Consider the following 21,544-nt stretch of genomic DNA (forward strand, 5'->3'; position numbering starts at 1 on the left):
TATGCATCCCACTTTTTCCAGAAATCCTTAAATATGAATACAGCTGGCGTAAAGAGTGGCTTTAGACCCAAGGTAGCCAACAAGGTACGATATTGCTGAATAATAACTCCCTTCAGTACCAACCAGTATGGTAACGGCCAGGGATGATGCTAGTTGCAATCCAGCAACATCAAACGGGCACCACATAAGTAGGAAGGTGCCTTATGTAGAGTTAGTCCATTGGTCATTCTTGTTTTTAAGCAGAGTTTGAATGGCCATCTGTCATGGTTGTTTTAATTGAGATTCCTGCATTGCAGGGGGTTGGACCAGGTGACCCTCGAGGTCCCTTCCAACTCTACAATCCTATGATTCCTCCCTGTCAAAAGATAACATTTACTCACTCTGCGCGTCACTGTAGGATCCCGTTGAGCTTTAGATATCAAGTGCCCAAGCAAGGTATTGGTTCTGAGGAAATGTAAACGGATATTTGTTGCTTTAGTAATTTCTCTGAGTATAGGAGAATGGGTGAAGTTATTTGCTCCTGGACGACCGTTTACCAAGGATATCACAATCTAATATGAGAGAGAGAGATCAGTTTTAAAACATGGACAAATTAATAGAAAGCAATTTATAAATATCTAGGACATGAATAAGCAAACTGCCCCCCTGGTCCATTATTGAAAACATTATTTGAAGGGGGTGGGCATTGTTTCAAAAGGTGAATAGATTCCAATGAAATGTTGTTAGAATTAGTATAATGCCACCCACTACAAGCATAGCTAAATGCAAACCTGGACATAGGCAATTGGTGGCCACATAATACAGCCACAGACTAGGGGAGTGGGAAAGGAATTGCAATAGGCTTCATTGTGGAAACACTCAAGTAACTTGCAGCACAAGCCTAGACATATCCTCTCAGAAGTGAAATCAGTGGGGCTTACTAACAGTCAGGCCTGGAATGAGAAGGCGGAGAGGGGGCAGTAAAACACCATCCTGCTTTTATGATGATTTGGTGGCATGTTGCAACCCTGAGCTATCAACCATAATGCTTCAAATGAGCCCTCAACCCAATCTTCTTTAACAGATTTGGGGACAAGGGCTGCAGAGAGAAGGGAGAATCAATGAAAGTCATCTCTTCCCTTTAATCTAACAGAACCCTCCAATGGATCAATGAGCCTTTAATCGGTGGAGCAACATAATAATAATGTATTTTACACCACCCTTCAATCATATTCCAATAAGAGTTTACAACAGCAAATCAAAGAAAAATGGGTCTTAAGCCATTAATTACACATGTACAGTGGTACCTCAGGTTACAAACACCTTGGGTTACAGACTCCGCTAACCTGGTAGTAGTACCTCGGGTTAAGAACTTTACCTTAGGATGAGAACAGAAATCGCGTGCCAGCAGCACGGCGGCAGCGGGAAGCCCCATTAGCTAAAGTGGTACCTCAGGTTAAGAACAGTTTCAGGTTAAGAACGGACCTCCGGAACGAATTAAGTTCATAACCAGAGGTACCACTGTATAAAAAACTAAGTACAGTGTTACCTTGGTACCCGAATGGGCTTGGCTCCCGAACAAATCGACTCCTGAACGCCACAAACCTGGAAGTAAGTGTTCCCATTTGCGAACGTTTTTCAGAAGCCGAACGTCCAACGCAGCTTCCAACTGAGTGCAGGAAGCTCCTGCAGCTAACCGGAAGGTGCGCTTTGGTTTTCAAATGGTTTCGGGAGTCGAACAGACTCCTGGAACGGATTAAGTTTGAGAACCAAGGTACCACTGTATTCTAAAGGCAACAATTGCCTAGGCTCTCAATCTATTAAGATAGCCAACTGTCACAGCTTCTCACAAAGGATAAATAACCTTGTCCCATTTGTGATATGAAGCCATCTCCAATATTAACTATCTAACTGAAAGAACCTTTATGTCCGGCAGATAGATTAAATGGTTGAACATTTAATATACTTTAAAGCACTTAGAATTATTGCAAATATCAATACTAGTTATTCGTACATCCCTAACAATCAGTTATGTAGTTAACAGATGTGTAAATATTGAAGGATTTGGCCAAAATGAATTATTATTTTTAGTTGTAGCACAAGGATCCATGACATAAGGGATTGCCGGCAGCAAAGAAAGCTTTTTAATTACTCTCTCTTTAGGACAGAAAGAAAATAGAAAATGTAGTTGTGGAATTTCCCCATAAGCCAGAGCAGGTTTTTCTAATGATTAAAGAAAACTCTTCAAAGCCCTTTTTAACAAGAGCTCATTGTAGAATAATAATCAGCTCAACTAACTCAGAACCCAGTTCTTGGAACTATACTATTTTAGGAGCCATCTGGAATCTTTATCCATGCCTGAAAGCACAGTAAGTCCTACCAATAGGGGGAAAGAGATTATCTGTATGAATGATTATCTGAAGAAGTGTGCATGCACACGAAAGCTCATACCAAAATAAAAACTTAGTTGGTCTTTAAGGTGCTACTGAAGGAATTTTTTTATTTGTATGAATGATTGCTAGCTAATTCAAGACCAAAGTGTCTGTTTGTAGTGTTATAGCCTACTACAAAATGACTTCTAGATTTTAGAACAGAGTGGCCAGAAAGGAAAGCAAAAAGCACCAGTAACTAGGGCAGTTGTCAGTAGTGGCACTTGTGGTGGGCCAAGAGGTGGATATCTGGTGGGAGAAAGTGTTCTATATGTCCTTGGAAGATGGAGTGTAATTCAAGAGTGCTCATCTGCAGATGAACCCATTCACCAATCTAACTTATATCAGAGTGCTGGAGTGGAACAGGGAGGTAGACAAGTGAAGTGAGTTTCAATGGTGGTTACAGACAGAAGAGAGAATGGCCACCGATCACTAAGAACCCATTTAATAGTACTGGTCTGCCTTATAGTTTTGTTATGGTACTATTACTGAAGTACATTTGAAGTACCTTCATGCAAAACTCTGTCTAAATGCCAAGTGTTATTATTGCTGTCCCATCATCGTCCCCCACTGCCCTGAACTTACCTCTCCATTTTCTAAAGGCACAATCCGAGAATATTCTGTAGTGCAAATGACATCATCATCTTTTCTAATACGGGCATTCGCTTCCTTCCCAAAATGTTCCCAACAGCCTTGCTTAGAATCTAACAAAAATAAATAAATCACCGTGTGCAATTCCTGACCTTCAGAACATTACTCCACCAGTTACATAGAAAATAACACAAACCGCTGAATCTAAAGTGGAGAGAATCCTGGTAACTCAGATCTTGCGCCTTGACGTCCCAAGACTCTTTACCGTTCTCACAAAGTTATGCCAGATAGTCCTGTGACACATTAAGTCTGAGTGTTTCAGTGAGTCTGAGAAAGGGACAAGGGAAGAGCAGGTCTTGCATGCCCCATTTAGCAGGAAAATATCACCTCTTTCCCAATAAAGTACTGGGGTGTCTAATCCACCTCATTGGTTGTTTTTAAACCTTGAGACACAATGTGAATTAGGCACTGACAGAATCTGGTCTTAAGTTTGCCTTAAGTGAGCATTAAACTACAAACTTTCCCTCTCATCCTATGTAGCATTCAGCATGCTTGCTAAAATCTATTGATGTATACAGTACATGTTTGGCTCAATAGGATTAACCACAGCTTCTAAAGCTTGGGCATAACAGGGGGCTGGGGCTTATTAAAACAGAAAGCGAAAGATTTCCTCCTCCTTTACTCATTGGTGAAGGAAATGAGAGTGGGAAGTCTGCAGCCTGATGAATCAGTCCATTAGCAAGTGATATTGAGGTAGCTAGAGGTATTGGGGGCGGGGGCGGGGGGCGGGGAGAGAGACTTGTTCATGAATTCCTTAAGGTACCACATATTCTTAGACGTTAAATGCCCAGCAGGAAATAGTTGCTATTGTCAAAATAAAAAGTTGTAAGTTTTAATAAACTGGTACTCACAAGCAAAATATTGCCATGGCATATAAGTTTTTCCAAAGTCTGTTGATCTTTCTAATACCCACAGATCTGGACGAGGAGAATTTGCAAATTTGATGAGGACATAGGCCACGTGAAAGAACTGGTAATAAAACAACATGTAGAGAAACATTATTAAAATGTACTAAATTATACAAAGAGGAAAGTAATCCTGTTATTTCTGCTAGAAAATGATAGGGCTGGTGAGGTTCTGCCTCCAGTGGAATGTCTGATATTAGTAACCAAACAATATAATGCCTATGCTCATGTTTGCTCTTCTATACCAGTGTTCTTTAACCTCGGGTCCCCAGCTGTTGTTGGACTACAACTCCCATCATCACTGACCATTAATCAAGCTGGCTGGGGATGATGCGGGTTCAACACTGTTTTGGACCAATGTTGTTCAGTGCTCAACTAACTGGATGTTTCAAACACACTTTAAACAGCAGAGGTAATTAATTAACTGTAAGTTACTTTGGGTTGCCCTGGGCAACATAGTGACTGACAAATTTAAGGGCAAGGGAAATTCCATTGCCATGAAACACCAAAAAATGATAACTACCACAATTTAATCATAAAGACAAAGTATAACTATGGTGCCAGAACTACAATGAATGCAACTTCACTGGAGCGGATCTAGAGTAAGCAATTTTTACATTATAGCCATAGGGTTCAGTCTTCCTAACTCTTCTGTCAGTGTTCATATTAGTGGTATTTTACTTGGAACAGTGTGTGGAGGCTTGGCCTATTAGTTTATTTAACATCAAAGAGAATATAGTAATTAACAAAGTTGAAGCCTACACTTGATGAAGAGGAGTCAGTAGGCCTGTCCCAGGCCTTTGAGCACTGATGTTTCTTGGTACCCACTTCCCAAATGAATAGAGCTGTATTCTGGCAAAGTGCCAACAAAGCAATCGTTAGCAACAGGACATAGTACAGTTCAAAGAGAGATAATAAAAGTGAATGACAGAAGATTCATTCTCACAGCTGCTAAGAGCAATTTGTAGTTCAGGGTGGCCCAACTTTTCATACCAAGTGGGTCACAAGAGTACTTTGGCATGGAACCCCATGGGCCACACACTGCCTAGTCATATGAGGGGTGGGAGGACCTAGGCCTCACTTAGCTGGCTTTAGGAAGGCAGCCCAAGACCTGGGGGCATGTCAGATTTTGGCCTTGCTCTCCCCCCCAATAATCATATGCAACAAGGCAGTGTGAGTGTGTGTGGCCTGTTGGTTCTGTGTCAAAGTACTCTTGTGGCCCATTTGGTATGAAAAATTGGGCCACCCTGGCCTAGGTAATGGACCATTATGGGAATAAAGGAAGTGGCTTAGCACTGGAGGGCTAATGGGTGCCCCCCTTCATCTGGCTGGTAGTTAGAAAGACAAAAGGCCAGAATTGAGAGTTGAGTGATATGAGCTATAGAAGCTAGAAATAGAAAAGCAACTGGCTGAGAAGCCAGAGGGTCAAAGCGTTGTTTGACTTCTGTTTGAATCCAAGGCTGCGGATATGGGGGGAGCAAGGCCCTCTTGGGGTGTTAATGCTGTGAACCCCTCCATCATAGGCTCAGGTTGTATGTGTACTGTATATATATGTGTGTGTGTGCAAGTAAGCCATATATCATAAAGACACAACAGTCTCTGCTGTACCTCATTCCGAAAGTAACACAAACCCAGGGTCAGTGCCTGGGACCCCTGGAATCTCACACAGCTCAGAGAATGAGGTAGAGTGCAACAATACTGTTCATGAAATATATACATATCTAGCATAGTAGCCAAAAAACCTGAGCTATGAATAAGAGAGCTTCTGGTTAGAATCTCACTAAACGCCCTAGGCAAGCCATACTGTCCTTCCACCTCAGTTGTTGCATCTAAAAATGGAGGAAATACTGGTGTACCTTACAGGATTGTTGTAAGCATGACAATTAAGGAATGGAAGTGAAGTTAAATAACTCTTCAGAGAGATTTACAAATATGGTCATCACACAATTGGCATTAGTATTGCCTGATTATACCACACAGAAATGCATGTGTTCTCTATCTTCCTCATAAGATAGGCAGTTGGGAAATATGTATCTTTCTGCAAATTATTTTGGTTATATCATGGATTCAATTGATCCAAGTACAGACTACCTTAAAAATTTTTAACCAACTTACTTATGAACAATGAGTCATTGTTATTATTAAATTCATACTGCTCTCTAATAGAAAGATGTTTGTAAGCATTGCCTGTGGCACTCAGACGATTGTGACTTCATATTTTTTGGCTCCAGTTGAGGTTCATCCAAAGGACTTTTGATACTGTGGTTAGTAATCGTGTGCCACAGAGACGCAATATCTGAAAATATTATCTTAATTTGATTACCTGAACATGGAGAATGGAGAAGGAGCATACTGTAAGCATTAGCCACATTTGGACTATCATATTTCAGTTTAATAAATTAAGTTATGAGCAAGTCTTATTCTTCTACATGCAGCATTTTTTGATATTCCCTGTGGGTGATCAAACAAGAAAGTCCATAGTAAATTATTGCTTCCAAATCAGGAAACTATGGTTGATGGTGCCAAAAAAGCCAGTATATGAAACCATGGTTTATTGTTGACATTAATCAGAGTTCCTTGGTTTGGATGTAGCCAAGTGTAGACTTCCTGCCTTGTTTGCTAGGTTGAGTGAAGGAAGAAGCAAAGAGGGTGGATGCTGGCATATGAGGTCTGTTTATAATTGGCTTATTTATTAAGCCAATCTTAAGTCCAAACACAGCAATTTTCTTATATACCTTTCAGTGTTGTTGAAATCTCCTTTATCTCCTTTAAAAAGCTAGATGGTCTCCCTGTTTGCCTTGAAATATAGAATATATCTTTAGCATACTAGTAGGGAGTCTCACTGAATTCACTTGAAGATATTTCTGAATAAACATGCTTAGATTGTGCTACACGTGATGATAGTTTTGATCCCTTTATTTAGAAAATCAGCCATAACGAAACAGTCATATTAAACAAATAGGCATTGTCCTTATGTATAGTACATAAAGACAAACAGATTAACAACATTTGACTTTCCTGGTTGTATATACAGCCATTTCTATTAAAAGAAGTTGACACATTAATCTTTCAGGAAAGAATAAAGCTGCTGACATCTGGTATGCAGTTATTCAAAATGAAATGTTCAAATTAATCTTAAACCACACATGCTTAACCTATCAAGCCACTTTAAAGTTTTTAGATTCTGGGCCACGTCACAAGGCCATTTCATTATTTAAAAGTTTTCTGTGAAATAAAGGAAAGATCCCAGGTGAGAGTTGGGATGGTGCTTTCTATGTGAGACAAGGGTTGAGCTACCTTTCAGAGAGGACTCATTTTATTTTATTTCTCTCGGTGTTTGTTTTTATTTAATAAAATCTTTATTTTTAAGAAATAGAAATGCAAATAAACAAGCAGAAATCAACACACACAAGCCCAGCCACAATTTACCATATACAGCTAAATGCTTTTAAAAGGTTTTTCAGTGGCATAAAAAGTGGTGGTGGCACAAATACAAGTCAAACTATATAGAAGGTCCTAAGATATGGTCTAAAGACACATACAGATATACCTCGGTTTAAGGACGCTTCGGTTGGAGTACTTTTAGTTTAAGTACTCCGCGGACCCATCTGGAACAGATTAATCCACTTTCCATTACTTTCAATGGGAAAATTCGCTTTAGGTTAAGTACGCTTCAGGTTAAGTACGGACTTCCAGAACCAATTACACTCATACTTCGGATTAAGTACGCTTCAGGTTGAGTACTCTGCGGACCCATCTAGAATGGATTAATCCACTTTCCATTACTTTCAATGGGAAAGTTCGCTTCAGTTTGAGTACTTTCCGTTTAAGTACTCCGTGGACCCGTCTGGAACGGATTAATCCACTTTCCATTACTTTCAATGGGAAAGTTCACTTCAGGTTAAGTACGCTTCGGGTTAAGTACAGACTTCCGGAACCAATTGTGAGTACTTAAACCGAGGTACCACTGTATTTGGGTGGGTGGCTGACTGCTTGGTAACCATAGGTCCACAGTCATGGGTCTCATCATGGCTAAGTAAAAGAGGAAACTATACTGTATTCCTGGCTGCGGGGGACATTTTCTAAATGGATTCATTTACTTTTAGCCATGTGCCGCTTATAAGCTAGCGTTGTCATATTTCTAAAAGTGAAAATCCGGACACAAACATTATGGCAAAGTTTTTGAGCTTTTTTGGCAAAATCGCAAAGAAAAAATGAAGTTTTTGATTTTCCCCAATTTCTCCCCATACACTGCTTCTGACTGCAATATTCCAGATATGTCTGGAAAATTGCGGACGTATGGCAACCCCTATATTTGCTCATAAATCTCCACATATCCTACTTCTTGCATTCACTGCTTGAAACTGACTGATCCATCACATGAGGGGGACACAACCAACCAACCACTACCAGTTAAAATTTCAAATATATGGTTTGATAAACCATATGTTGTGGTTGCGGGAAAAGTGCCACAACTACAAAGAATGCTCATTATCTATTAAATAAAAGCAGAGCTAATGTAAAAAGGAAACCTATGAGGTTTGCCAAGCAATGAGTAATGTTATCAATGGATCTTGCAACAGATTCATTATGGTCTTTGAAGCAGTGTACCATTTGCTTAAGGGTTTTTAGTTAAAGGTCATTTGCATGTCTGTGTCTGTCTGCTAAGCAGCACTTATGTTATCTTTGCAATCCAATAAAAGCAAAATAGGAGGCCAATAGCTATCCTAAAAATGATCATGTCCCACTTGTGAGCTCCTGGCTAGTCCATATGTAATACATACTAGGCTAACATGAAATGGGGGGAAAGGCCTCCCTCCCAAATGGGAAGGCTTTGAACTGGTGTTGAAGAAAGGAATCTATGTATGGTATTGAATGTACCCCACATATTTCAACATTTAGGAAAAACCCATAGATCTGTGATAATCAACATGCAGTTTATACTATTGCGACAGTAAAGGAGGTAAGGTAGCCATTTTCAAGATGCCCCAGGTCCACACAGTTCACGTAAGATACAGATCTAAGAAAAGGAAAACTAAGTCAGGAAAAAACGTTTCCTTGATCTGGAGACAAGCAGAGACCTGAATCGCCCAAGAAAGCAGCTGCAATGTCTTCGCTGAAGCAATTTCATTCATTAAGAACAATGTTCTTAGGGTGGACTGTAACATTGTGAAGCTAAGATGGCATGTCAAGCCCCATGTTTGCCTCAAAATGCTAAGTAAGAGAGAGAGATTTGCAGGAGAGGACTGGGGAACAGGAGGTGGTGCTTAATCCTTTCCTAAATCAGCTGATTCTCCCTGAAAGTTATCTCCTAAAAGCCACCTTCCCAGAGTGGGCCTGAGATCTCAAATAAAACCAGCAAGAGGAAAATAGTTTTGGAGGCATTATTTTAAAGAGGATAATAAGGAAGGATGGGAAGTTGAACACACAAAGCCCACTACCTGTTTCTCCCTTGCAAATACCCACCTGCTTGGGAAATGCAAGTTTGGGGATATGATTTGCTGAAGAAGCATGCATTCCAGAAGGCAGTGAAAGGAGGTACACCATACAATATGAACACGGCACTGTTTTCTTAGAATGTATTGCCGTGAAGTCAATACTGACATTGTATAACCCCAAAGATTTAAAAAACTGTTGAAGTATTGCAGTCTGCATGTGACAAAAGTAATGAAGTAAATGCAAGCATCCAATAGTCATACAATCAAGTTGTAAAGTATTCTGAATATATTACTGTATAGGGAAAAACAACAAAAGGCAACCCCACCTCACAAATAAAACCATATATTCTCAAGCTGTCATCAGTGTGAGTTATAAGAATCTATAACCTTTTTAAAAAATACAGAGTTACAAGAATTGTATACCTGGAAGGGACTCGTCAGGACATTTAATCTAACCTACAAGACACAGAACAAATAGCTTATATCTGAAGAATCTCCAAGATGCTTATAAAAAAAAATTCTCAGAAGCAGATCCCACAATCTCCCTTAGCAGTGCATTCCTTTACTTAATTGCTCTGATAATTGGGACATTTTCCAAAAATTAACTGCAACTTAAATCAATGGCCTCTAGTGCTAATTTCACCTACTTCTTTCTCATGTCCTTTAAAATATTTCGAAGTATTTATTTCCTCCACGTTTTTTGTGCTACACTGTCCTTTCCATGTTATGTGAGTGAGTGAGTGGATATAAGGACCGGTACATACAGCTGTGCATGTGCTTGTATATGTACCCAGTTCGTTATCTAGGGCAAGGGTGGGAACCTTTTTCAGCCTGAGGGCTGCAGTCACTTCTGGGCAACCTTCCAAGAACCACATAGGGCCAGATGCATAAGTGGGTGGGGCAATTAATGCAAATTTTACCTTTGTATAATAGGCTAGTTTCTACATACACTCTCTGTCCTCCATGCAGGCAAGCAATACGCATTTTCAGAGTTCAGGAACACATTTCAGCCAAAGTAAAACACTCAAGGAGGGTTTAACGCAGGGCTGGTGAGGGGTGTGGCCTGGGGGTGTGGGTTCTGAGAACCAGACGGAGCAGCCTGGAGGGCCACATTAAGTCTCAAGGCCTGAGGTTCAAGACCTCTGCTTTTCCTTCTGTAAACAAGTCTAAAGCATCTGACAAAAAATTACAACACAACCAAAGTTTTCAAAATTACAATCAGTATAAACACAATAAAGCAAATATCTGAACAATAAATCATGCGGTTCAGAATCATACCAATTTCATAATGGCAATTCAGCTAATAAATAGACAACAAACTTTCAATAGTTAATCTTTTGAATACTTTAGATGTATATGAAGAAATGTGCATGCACATGAAAGCTCATACCAATGACAAACTTAGTTGGTCACTAAGGTGCTACTGGAAGGGGGGGGGGATTATTTTGTTTTGACTACGCCAGACCAACCAACCTGTAACTAATCTAACTACAGTAAGTAATCCAATAATGCACCATAGAAATCCAGAGAAATACAGGACAACAAAGTAAACAACATGTACACTTTCCCCAGAGGAGACAATGTGGTGCCTTTAGATGTTGCTGGACTCCAACTTCCATCAGCCCCAGTGAGTATGGCCACTGGTCGGGGGGGGGGAGGCCTTTTTTTCAGCCAGAACACGCCAGAAAGGCATTCCAGCACCTCTCAGCTTGGTGCCAGGAGTAGACCTGAACTGACAAGCCTCAACAAAGCCCCAGCTCGCGAGGAGACCCTCCCCAGAACCCTAAGGGGACGTACTCTGTGGGTCTAGAGACAGTCTCCTCATAAGCCAGAGGCGCAGCAGGGCTTTGCTGAGGCTCTTCAGCCTCCTAGCTAACAGCTGATGGAAAGCGCAAGCCACAGAAGTGGAGGAGGGGAAGCTCATTAAGGTGTCCAGCTGAGGCACAGAAGCCTCTCTGCCTCTCAGCTGCTCCAGCTCATGCAAGCCAGAAGGGGCGGGTCTCCTTAAGGTGCTCAGCTGAGGTGCGGAAGGCTCCCTTGGCCTCAGCTGAGCAGCCTCAACAAGCCTCTGGTGCAGGCATCCCCAAACTTCAACCCTCCAGATGTTTTGGACTACAATTCCCATCATCCCTGACCACTGGTTAGCTAGGGATCATGGGAGCTGTAGGCCAAAACATCTGGAGGGCCGCAGTTTGGGGATGCCTGCTCTGGCGCATGAGGAGACACCTGCCCCCCTCCCAGCCCAAAGAGATCCTCTTAGGCTCTGGGGTGGGTCTTCTGAGGGAGGTGCATTCTGGCACCTTTTTTGTCTAGAAAAAAAGCAATGGTCAGGGGTGATGGGATTTGCAGTCCAACAACATCTAGAAAGCACCACATTGGCTACCAGTGTCCCAAAGCAACAGCTAGAGGGATAGTAGGGGACTAGATATTAAAGTCCAAATTTCTTTCTTAGCTGTTGCTACTGTTGCTCAAACTGCCCCTGCTGTGCTGTTTGAGTCCATGCTGGGTTTGGAGTTTGTCCAGATTACTGAACTTAGCTGTGCCAGCCTGCCTTTTTTCGCTTCCCCCATGCTAAGGGGAAAACATTGTGATTGCATTGCTGGTATTCATTAGCTCTGTTATAAATCAGTCATTTAATATGCACAATGAGAGGAAAGCCACTGCAAACTAAATCAAACACTTTTCGAATGCCATGTTTCTCCTATTCGCTCTCAGTGACTTCCTTCCTACTTACCTAATCAGTGTAAGAATTTAGCTCTTTTTAATGGGTGAGAAGCAGTGTGGAACAACATCTTTTGGTATTTGCTTTCTTATAGTGAAAGTACACAGGAAATGCTCCCTTGGCTGTCAATATTTCTATAGAATTTCTGTGTATTGGGAATACATAGTTTACAAAGCTTCCAAAGTGGATTGTTAAGCACACTTGTTACTACGCTTACCAATTGTTGTTGCTTGGCCTGTTTACAGATACCTAAGCAAAGACTCAAGGGCTTGTACAGCAGACAACAAAACTACTGATTCTACAAATCAGATTGATAGTGAAAGACACTTCACCCCAAGAACTGTCATCCACAGCCAGCTCATGACATCTGTTCACTGGTCTCAATCACACCTAATACTGGCCACAACCCATGGTTAGAAAAATTAAACTGTGTGAGAGTTGTGGGCTGCTAAACAGGCAGTCCAATCACTCCCTGCTTGGCTTCCTAGAGTAGGGGAATAAACCAGAATGTGGCCAGCTGAGCATTATGTGTTGAACCTACACTTCTTTCTCTCCAAAGAAACCACAATTGGAAGCCAAGGTTCATTTTTGCCTTCCCTTTCATGGTTTGTTTGAGAAAACAAATCACAAGCTCTGGTTCTCACTTAATGCTAAGCCAGGCACCCCCAAACTGCGGCCCTCCAGATGTTTTGGCCTACAACTCCCATGATCCCTAGCTAACAGGACCAGTGGTCAGGGATGATGGGAATTGTAGTCCAAAACATCTGGAGGGCCGAAGTTTGGGGATGCCTGTGCTAAGCCAATCACTCTATGGTTTGTTTCCACGGTCTAGGAAGGAAGGAGCTAAGAAGGCGCTGCTTGAGCTGAGCTGCTTGAGGAACACCCAGTTCCTCAAGAACTCAGTTATGTTTCTTGATAGCAGCTGAATTGGTTGTTGCCCATATGCTTATAGTCATTCTAAAAACTCTGCTTTTGGATCCGTTTAACACCAAAGAATTTTGCCTCTTTCCTTAATATGAAGTATGTTGATTGTTAAATGTGAAGTTAGGTCTGAGAAATGAGTGTGGTAATTTATTTAATGGCTGCTAATATCACAAAGATACCACATTGGGGACCAGTGGTGTTTCCCTACACCTTCCTAGAAGGAAGGAGCATGAGGAGCGGGTCTTCTCTTTCAGGTGAAAGATAAATAACTCTATGGACAAGCTGGGGTGCTACTTCTCCCATAATGCCTGCAGAGAGCTGCCCCTCAGTTGAACAAAGCACTCTTGTGGGTAGTGGGAGCTTGCATGCACCCTGGAGCTTCTGAAGCTGCAGGAAATCCCCGCAATAAATCATTCTGATCTAGTGAAGCCTTCAGCATTTGAATTATTAAACAATATCATCTACTGATGGAACAAAAAAAGTAGCAGCAACTAATTTTCTGTCTGTATCCATTTCATTAGTAATTTAGAACAGAGTAACCACACTATTCAATTACATAAAGCCCTCCTGTGGCACATTGGGTCAGTGTGTCTGGCTCTTAAGCAGAAGGTTGGTGGTTGTGGGCAGGATTTCCTGCATTGCAGGGCATCGGATTACAATTCTATTATTCTATTATTTATTTGGCCTAAAACATAATTTAGTAAATAGAGAGGAAGTACTGTATGGTTAAAGGTTTTTAGTCAACTAGCAGTCCCCTTTTAAAGGGATCAGTCACCTGATTCATCGATAAAGCGTCATAATCTCAATACAAGTGCTATTTTGAATATGTTTAACTAGCATAACAGTTTTATTAATGTCATGGACATCACTAATTAATAACCTCATATCAAGGACTGATAACTTAGGTCAGACACTGTGACCCAGAACTCCTTGATTATAGAATGGAATCTCCAATGGCCTACTAGTAGGGGAAGGAAGCAGAAGGAAGCCTTGTTGAGCTCAGCATCCAAAAATAATTCAGAGTTACTCAATCTGGAATCTTATAGACATGCACATCTCGTTACATCAAAATGGGTTTTATCCTAAGAAGTGTGAGCAAAAAGAGACTGGCAGTTAGCTCTTCTAACGTGAAACAGCTCCCATCATACTTTGGGCCATGTATAGACAACAGACAAAGGAAAATGTCAAAGTCAACAACATGGAAAACAACACCTGTACTTGCCTGTCCTAGATCTAAAGTAATGTTGACCACATCATACTTTAAACCTAAGGAGAGAGAAGGACTTTGCCACCAGCGCTCTGTCCCATCTATAGCATTGGTTGCTGGGTGAGCTTTGTTGGGATCAGCAGCATCGCAATAGTCACAAAACTGGCCCTGAAAGAGAAGAAAACAAAAAGATGTAATGATCAATGCGACAGTTTGAACTTGACCGCTAATAGTTAAAGATCTAGGAAGTTGGAAGATCTAGCCAAGGCAGTGCTTTTCAACAATCAGCTAAAAGCAGAATTAAAATGATGGCTCTAGATGGCACCTGATAAAGTGTTATATTATCCAACAACACCCTTGCCCATGGCCACAGTCCACCAATTTTTACGCACATTACTTCCAGGCACAAGGAATAGTAGTGTACTAATTAAATGGCAATTCACTAAACTCCCAGGCACACCAAACAAGAAGTGAGGCAAGAAGGAAGCTTTTCAATAAAAGGACAGTAGCATGAAAAGTTTTTCTGCACCAGGCGGAGAATTTTATTAGGGAGGATCATCAGGTCTGAAAAAATACAGGATGACAACACGAAAATATTAAGCTGCAATGGTTTGGCACACAGCAATGGCCTCCCCTCTGGGAGAAAAGAAGTGGCAAGTGGAAGTATTTAAAAGGGTGGTAAGAAAACAAAGTAAACAAATTGGATTGGGGATGGAGGTTCTCCATCCTTTGCCCCTCTGCTGATGGTCAAACTGGACAGACTTTTTTTGCCAGGTTACTGAAGATTAGGCCACAAGAGAGTCATTTCAACTTAACTAGGTCACTTGGAGTTCTGAGGACAAGTTTAATAATGTTTCTAAATGTACGTCAGTGAATTCTTCTGGAGCAGTAAGCATCTCAGTTATTTAAAGTACATTCCACAAGAGCTGCCAACGAAGATGGCAGATGGAAGCTAAAGGAAAATAAGTTGTCGGGCAAACCTTTCCTTTTGCTTTACACGGGCAGTATCTGCAGAAAGGCATTCCACAATGCAGCCTGCCTGGTACAATGTCTCAGTTCCAGGAGATTGGGTGTATTGCCTGGATCTGGGCCATGATTCATCAAAGCAGCTCTGCATATTCTAGTCACCTCAAAACACACATCTTCTAGAGTTTCCATGACTGTGTATATAAAATTATTCTCAGTACAAAAAGTAATGTAGCCAATGGAAAATTGGAAGTATGGCTGCATATGTACCTTCTACAGGAGTAGTCTATACAGGGCATAAATGGAACATGTAGGAAATGATCTTCTCAAACATAGTGTTGTTGTAAATTCCAGTCCGGCTCTAAGCACAACACTCATAACTATGTTGCCCATTAGGGTCAAAACCATAATGATACCTGGGTTGTCCTTCTACTTTATACTATTGGATATACCTGTTGGGAGCTGAGTCTCTGCTGAAGAGAGTCTGCCGCATTTAGATAGACTCCCAGGCCTATTTAGAAACCTAATCTTTCCAGGGTTCTACAGTAAATAATGTGAGGAGTCTAAACAAGTACAACATACTTGCCACTGCAGATGTTTCACTCCTCAATAGGGGAGAGGGGACGCTGCAGGAAAGGGGATGTGTACAAGAGGGAGAGGGCTTATCATCGCTCTCCCCTTTGAGTGGAGTTAATTGTGTGTAGGGTGGTGTAGAGAAAGAACTGAATATAGCTCTGAGGTTACAGGATATTGGGTTGCCCTTCCTTCTGTCAGGTAGATTGCTGGTTAATAGTCCAAGATGGTTTTCGCAATGGGAGTGAAGGGTTAGGGCAGGCTTCCTCAAACTCGGCTTTCCAGATGTTTTTGGCCTACAACTCCCATGTTTCCTAGCTAGCAGGACCAGTAATCAGAAAGTCATATACATATACCATTAAATGGAGGAAAGGAGGGGGCGGTGCACATGTATAGAAAGAGCTATTTGCATTTTTGAAGAGGCAGAAACAGAAGAGGGTTTAGAGATGTTTGCAGCTTAAATACACCTCAGTGATGCAGAGCTGGAAATGTGATGTTGGGAAACAAATCAGCTGCCTTGTAGGATTCCTGAAAGTGACCTTTGCACATGTAAAATATTTATTTTAAATACTCATATACCATTCTTCATCTGGGCGATACCAGATGTAAACATAATATAAAGCAATCACACGTTTGAAATATTTAAAACCACAATAAAATGACATCCACTGTGAGGCAATATAGATACCAAGCTAAAAATGTCAGCAGCCAACAAGTCTTCAGCAGGTACTCACCCAAGTCAGTGCCTGCCTTATTTCATTAAGGAAGGAATAAATAATAAAACTTTGGAAGCATCCTGGAAATTCTGAAACCTCGCCCAGAATTCTCTCCAAGTTACCTGAGGGCTGTGGATCTGCCAGAGCAATTACATCTTTTGAATGTTAAGTGTCCTTGTCTCCCTCACTTTGTATAATATCTTGCTTGAAGAGTTACACAAAACTCAAAAAGTTTGCCACACTTTGTGACCTTTTGGTTGATCTAAAAATAGCTATTGGCCAATTGTGAGTTTTGGCGTTTGGTTGGTTAGTTGGTTGGTTGTTGCCCCCCTTATGCTGCTACCTTTGCTTTGTTGTTGTTGTTGTTGTTGTTGTTGTTGTTGTTGTTGTTTGCAGTAGACCTTCTTTACTGGGCGAACAAACACACACACACACCAAAGTACAAGGTCAAGCACCATTCATACTTCTGACACAGTGCAGGGCACAGTGGAGCAAGTACAGCATTTCCAGTTAACTGATATTTCCTGTTGCTGAAGTTCTCTATCTTACATCTATGATTATCTGAATATGTTCATTCACTCTCTCCATTCTTTTATACTGCGGACATTAATAGATGTGAGCATGTTTGTTTAAGCCTTCTCCCATTTCATAGGTATTTGAAATATGGTGTCCATAAAAACTCTCTTCCTTAACTTTGAATTCGAGGGTTGGGGCATTGTGATATGCATGCACTGTGCTGTTATCACATTTTCCAAGTCTGCTTTCCCCAGCCTTTTGAAAGAATTTGGAACCCCTCTTGAACCAAAAAGATGACTGGTAAACTACAGAAATATTTCTGCTATGTGTCTCAATGAGGCTTTGTTAGAAACAGGAGAGGGAAGCTGCTGAATCCACATTTCTACAAATTCTGTAAGCAGCACACAACATGTACTCTTGTGCCAGGGCACATCTATCAGTAATCCTTCCGGGAGCTTGGATGAAGCACAAATCACAGGTGACCTCTCACCCAGAATCTCTGCAACAAATGTTAAAGTAAGAGGAATTCTCTTGTTCACTATTGCTGTCATACCTAACTGTAGAATTACAGTATATCAATTCACAACTAAACCACAGGGTTTTAACTTCATAAATGGGTAAACGGAAACAATACCACAGAAACAGTACCTTTGGTTTAATTCACCTGTTGGGATTTGCTTCTGCCTAAATTATTGTAATCGCTTCTAAAACCTCTTAATGTTAAAATCAGGTAGTCTGCAGCATTCAAATTTGCCCCTCAGAAGACTCTTCAACTTCTAATTTCCTGTAGTCATATAAAATTTGTTGTGCAGGTTAGCTCCAAGAGGGGTTGTCATCTCGCTCACAAAATAAAGAAGGCTTAGTCTACAATCCTAGCTCTTCCTGCCTGGGATTAAGACCCACTCAAAAGGACTCAAAAGGTTCAAAAGGTTCAAAAGGACTTATGGGTAGAGATGGTTATGATTGCACTGTAAAGCTGTTCTGCATATATGTTAATTGATTTAAAATAAGCAAATCTAAACTGATTTTGGTGAGCATTCAGAATCAGTTAAAAATAGATAGGAATCAAATACAGACATGACAAATAGGGATTTGGCTTGGCAATCATTTGGCACATTTCTTCATATATGCCATTGTAAGGTACATGCAGAACTAATGGTGCACATTGTAATAGATCATTTTTTTGTTAGAATTTACTGTTCTTATCTTCAGACAGACAAGATCCTACAAGCTACTGTCAAAGCAGGGAGTGGGGAGAACAGAATTCTGTTCTCACACAGTGGCCAACCAGATGCCCTATGGGAAGCCCCCCACCCAAGCAGGACACAAGTAGAATAGGTCTTCTCCTTGCCTTGCCAACAGATTAGCATATCATAATACTGACACAACAATACTGTACCAGATGGAAAGCAGGTCAGTGAGGAGAGTAACAGATCTACAAAGAGGCCTTCCTTCAAGTCTTATTTTTGTAAGTTATGTGGTCAATTCTGGACAAGATTGATCCAGCAAAGCTCTTCTTGTGTCTTCTTAGGACAGGCACAGAGAAAGTGGAAGGGCAGCTTGTATATATTGCAGAGATCCCTGGGGTGCCCTACACAATTGGCATATGCCGTCTCTTTCTATGTAAGGAAGGCCACCAATTGTTAAGAGGACCTTTTATTCAGCACTTCCTTCACAAATCCTGAAGGACACTTCCCTGCCAGTACAGCAGTTTCTCCCATTTTTAAGTGGTGAGGCAGCATCTCTAAGCTGCAGTGGATGAGTTAACTACCACTATAACCTCGTTCTGTATTCATATTTCATAACCAGTAACCTTCAGCACATGCACAAGAGACTATCCTTGTACTCTACTTGACAGACTGTGGGTGAGACCCAAAGAATAATAGTTACTTTGGTCCTGATTTCAATCATAATTATGTACTGAACTTATGGAAAACCCAAACATTTCCAAAGTGTCAGCACCTGGATCATGAGAAGAAGGCAGTGAAGGCAGGGGTATCCGATCCAGGTTATCTATACATAGGGGAGAGTACTCCCTCCCCGGATTTTTTCCCCTACACAGTTCCTGTACCTTTAATCTATCGAAGAAAGACAGGAATTCAGCTGGTGCATCTTTCTGCTGCACAGAGATCCGATGCGAAAGCTGCACCTGTTAAATTTCTGTCGTGTACAGGTGTCAAGCTGTCATTAAACAGCGGTTAACGATGCCGGTAAAACAAAGCTGGCAGATTTAAAATATGCAGCTTGCGCGTAAATGAAAGCACTGGCGGCAGGAGAGGCGCCCGCGGAAGAGATCCAACCTTCTGCCAATTCATAAACTATCCTGATGCTATGCTGTTCAGTCTAGATTAAGGGGTACAGTACATCATGTTAGGAGACCAGAGTAGCTGCACAGGTACAGAATGAGTTAATTTGTCCGCATATAATGATCTGCACTGGAGGATCCATGCCACTGATCCCTCAGTTGATCCCCACTTAACCCACACACCCGCGCCACCCGGAGTTACCTGGATGTTTTTCCCCGCGGGGAAAGCGGCGGGGCCCCCCACCAGCTTGCAGAAGAGCTCTCGGCGAGGCCTCCCGCTCTCGTCCTGGCCGCAGGTGTCGGTCGCCGAAATCTTGGCGATCTCCGCCAGGTTGAAGTAGGGCGGATGGAGACTGAGCCCCGGCGCTTGGGAATCGTCCGGAGAACCCACCCGAGGATCCGCGGAGCAGTAGCAGGACCAGAGCGCCAAGACGAGCCCGGCCATCGCTGGGTTGGCAGCCCTGCTCTTGGCCATCCTGACTGGGCTCCGTTCCAGCGCGCACGAGGCGACCCCGGGGCTGCGTTTGTTTACGGCGCGCGGAGCCACTGACCCGGGAGGGAAGGGCAGGAGGAGATGGGCCTCCTCCGCTCCTCCTGCGCGCCTTTGTTTTGCGCCGATTGGCCCGAAGGGCGCAGAAAAGGGAAAGGAGCGGCGAGGCGGAGGAGGCGGAGGCAGCGAAGACACCCCCTGCCGCTCGGCCGCCAGCCTCGCAGGATTCAGGCGGAGACGCCACCGCAGCCTACATTGTGGAGACGGAGTCCGGGGAGGCAAGGGCTGGGGGGCTGGGTGGGGGGCAAGCGATCCACTGAGAGACCTCTCCTTCAGTCCAGCCTGGGAAACAACCAGCAGTCATAACAACAGCCACGTGTAGGGAGGTTGGCAGGTTTGGGGTCCCCATCGTTACGCAGAAAGAGACTAGCCCTCCATGGCATTTCTCCCGTGGCTGCGACCAGGGGTGCCAACTTGAATGAAATATTAGGGGTGGGGTGGGGCAGGTAAGCCCCGCCTGCATAATTGATCACATGATCAACTTTGGGGGGGCAGACCCCCTTATTGTGGTGGGGCGAAGGAGCCTAGGCGCAGGCTCAACTTGACACCGTGGCGTTTGTTTCCCTCTCTCCAACTCTAGCTCAGGTTGAACCAACCAGTCTCTATCTCTCAGCTGGTTGTGGGGCGGGGGGGGGGATGGAATAGAAGAACCTTCTCTGCTAAATGCAGAAAGTTAGTAAGTAAATGAATAAATAAATTAGACTTAATGATTGGCAACTGAATATCTGAAGTGTAACATTGAGAAGCACTGCAATGTTTAATGAGGTGATGGAGGTGATCTGAACAGTTTTTTCTGGGGATGGCCCATTCACAATTGCAAGTAGGGATGGGAGAAATTCAACTCAATTTTTATTTAAGGAAACTGATTGGCACTTTCTGGAACAATCTGAGAACTGAAACACAGCAGGCCTTCAAAAGTTGTGCTTATATGAATTGTGCAGTGCAGCTCTTCAACCAATCAATGGCGTTTTTAAAGAAAAGCATATATTAGGGGAAGTGTGCACAATAATTCCTGTAATATATTAATGAAGATAACATACAGGGGTGCCTTTTATTAGGGGAAATTGCTTGTCAAAATGTGTATGTAAGTCAAAACCGCATACAAAAATGGATTTATTAGGAGATATTTGCCAACCTAGCAGTTCGAAAGCACGTCAAAATGCAAGTAGATAAATAGGAACCGCTACAGCGGGAAGGTAAACGGCGTTTCCATGTGCTGCTCTGGTTTGCCAGAAGTGGCTTTGTCATGCTGGCCACATGACCTGGAAGCTATACGCCGGCTCCCTCGGCCAATAATGCGAGATGAGCGCGCAACCCCAGAGTCGGTCACGACTGGACCTAATGGTCAGGGGTTCCTTTACCTTTACCTTATTTGCACTAAAATTCTGAAGAATTTAAATGAATATTTTTAAAATATATATATTTGCAAATTGCTGCAGAAATGTTGAGAATTGTCTTTAATACTGGAAAAATGAGAAATGGAGAGAACAAAAATTCACAGACACTTCTATCTGAAAGTCATCACCTGATGTTGCAGTCCAGGGGTCAGCAAACTTTTTCAACTGTTCCTCAGACCTTGTGAGGGGCCAGACTATACTTTTTTTGGGGGGGATGAACGAATTCCTATGCCCCACAAATAACCCAGAGATGCATTTTAAATAAA

At 42.2% G+C, this 21,544-nt stretch overlaps 1 protein-coding gene across 1 annotated transcript in view; it reads right to left on the reverse strand.

Annotated features, from left to right (window-relative positions):
* The window catches only part of LAMA3 (laminin subunit alpha 3), a 135,838-nt gene extending 115,888 nt beyond the window's left edge, over nucleotides 1–19,950 (reverse strand). The window contains exons 1-5 of the mRNA XM_035125886.2: nucleotides 19,534–19,950; nucleotides 14,271–14,423; nucleotides 3,911–4,028; nucleotides 2,994–3,112; nucleotides 381–551 (exon numbers count right to left, since the gene is read on the reverse strand). Of these exons, the coding sequence (XP_034981777.2) occupies nucleotides 381–551; nucleotides 2,994–3,112; nucleotides 3,911–4,028; nucleotides 14,271–14,423; nucleotides 19,534–19,806 (834 nt within the window). The 5' untranslated portion in view covers nucleotides 19,807–19,950. The remainder of the gene's footprint in view (nucleotides 1–380; nucleotides 552–2,993; nucleotides 3,113–3,910; nucleotides 4,029–14,270; nucleotides 14,424–19,533) is intronic.
* Between the last annotated feature and the right edge of the window lie 1,594 nt (nucleotides 19,951–21,544).

This window comes from Zootoca vivipara, chromosome 8, assembly GCF_963506605.1.
Source record: "Zootoca vivipara chromosome 8, rZooViv1.1, whole genome shotgun sequence".
In the NCBI taxonomy this organism is placed as follows: Eukaryota; Metazoa; Chordata; class Lepidosauria; order Squamata; family Lacertidae; genus Zootoca; species Zootoca vivipara.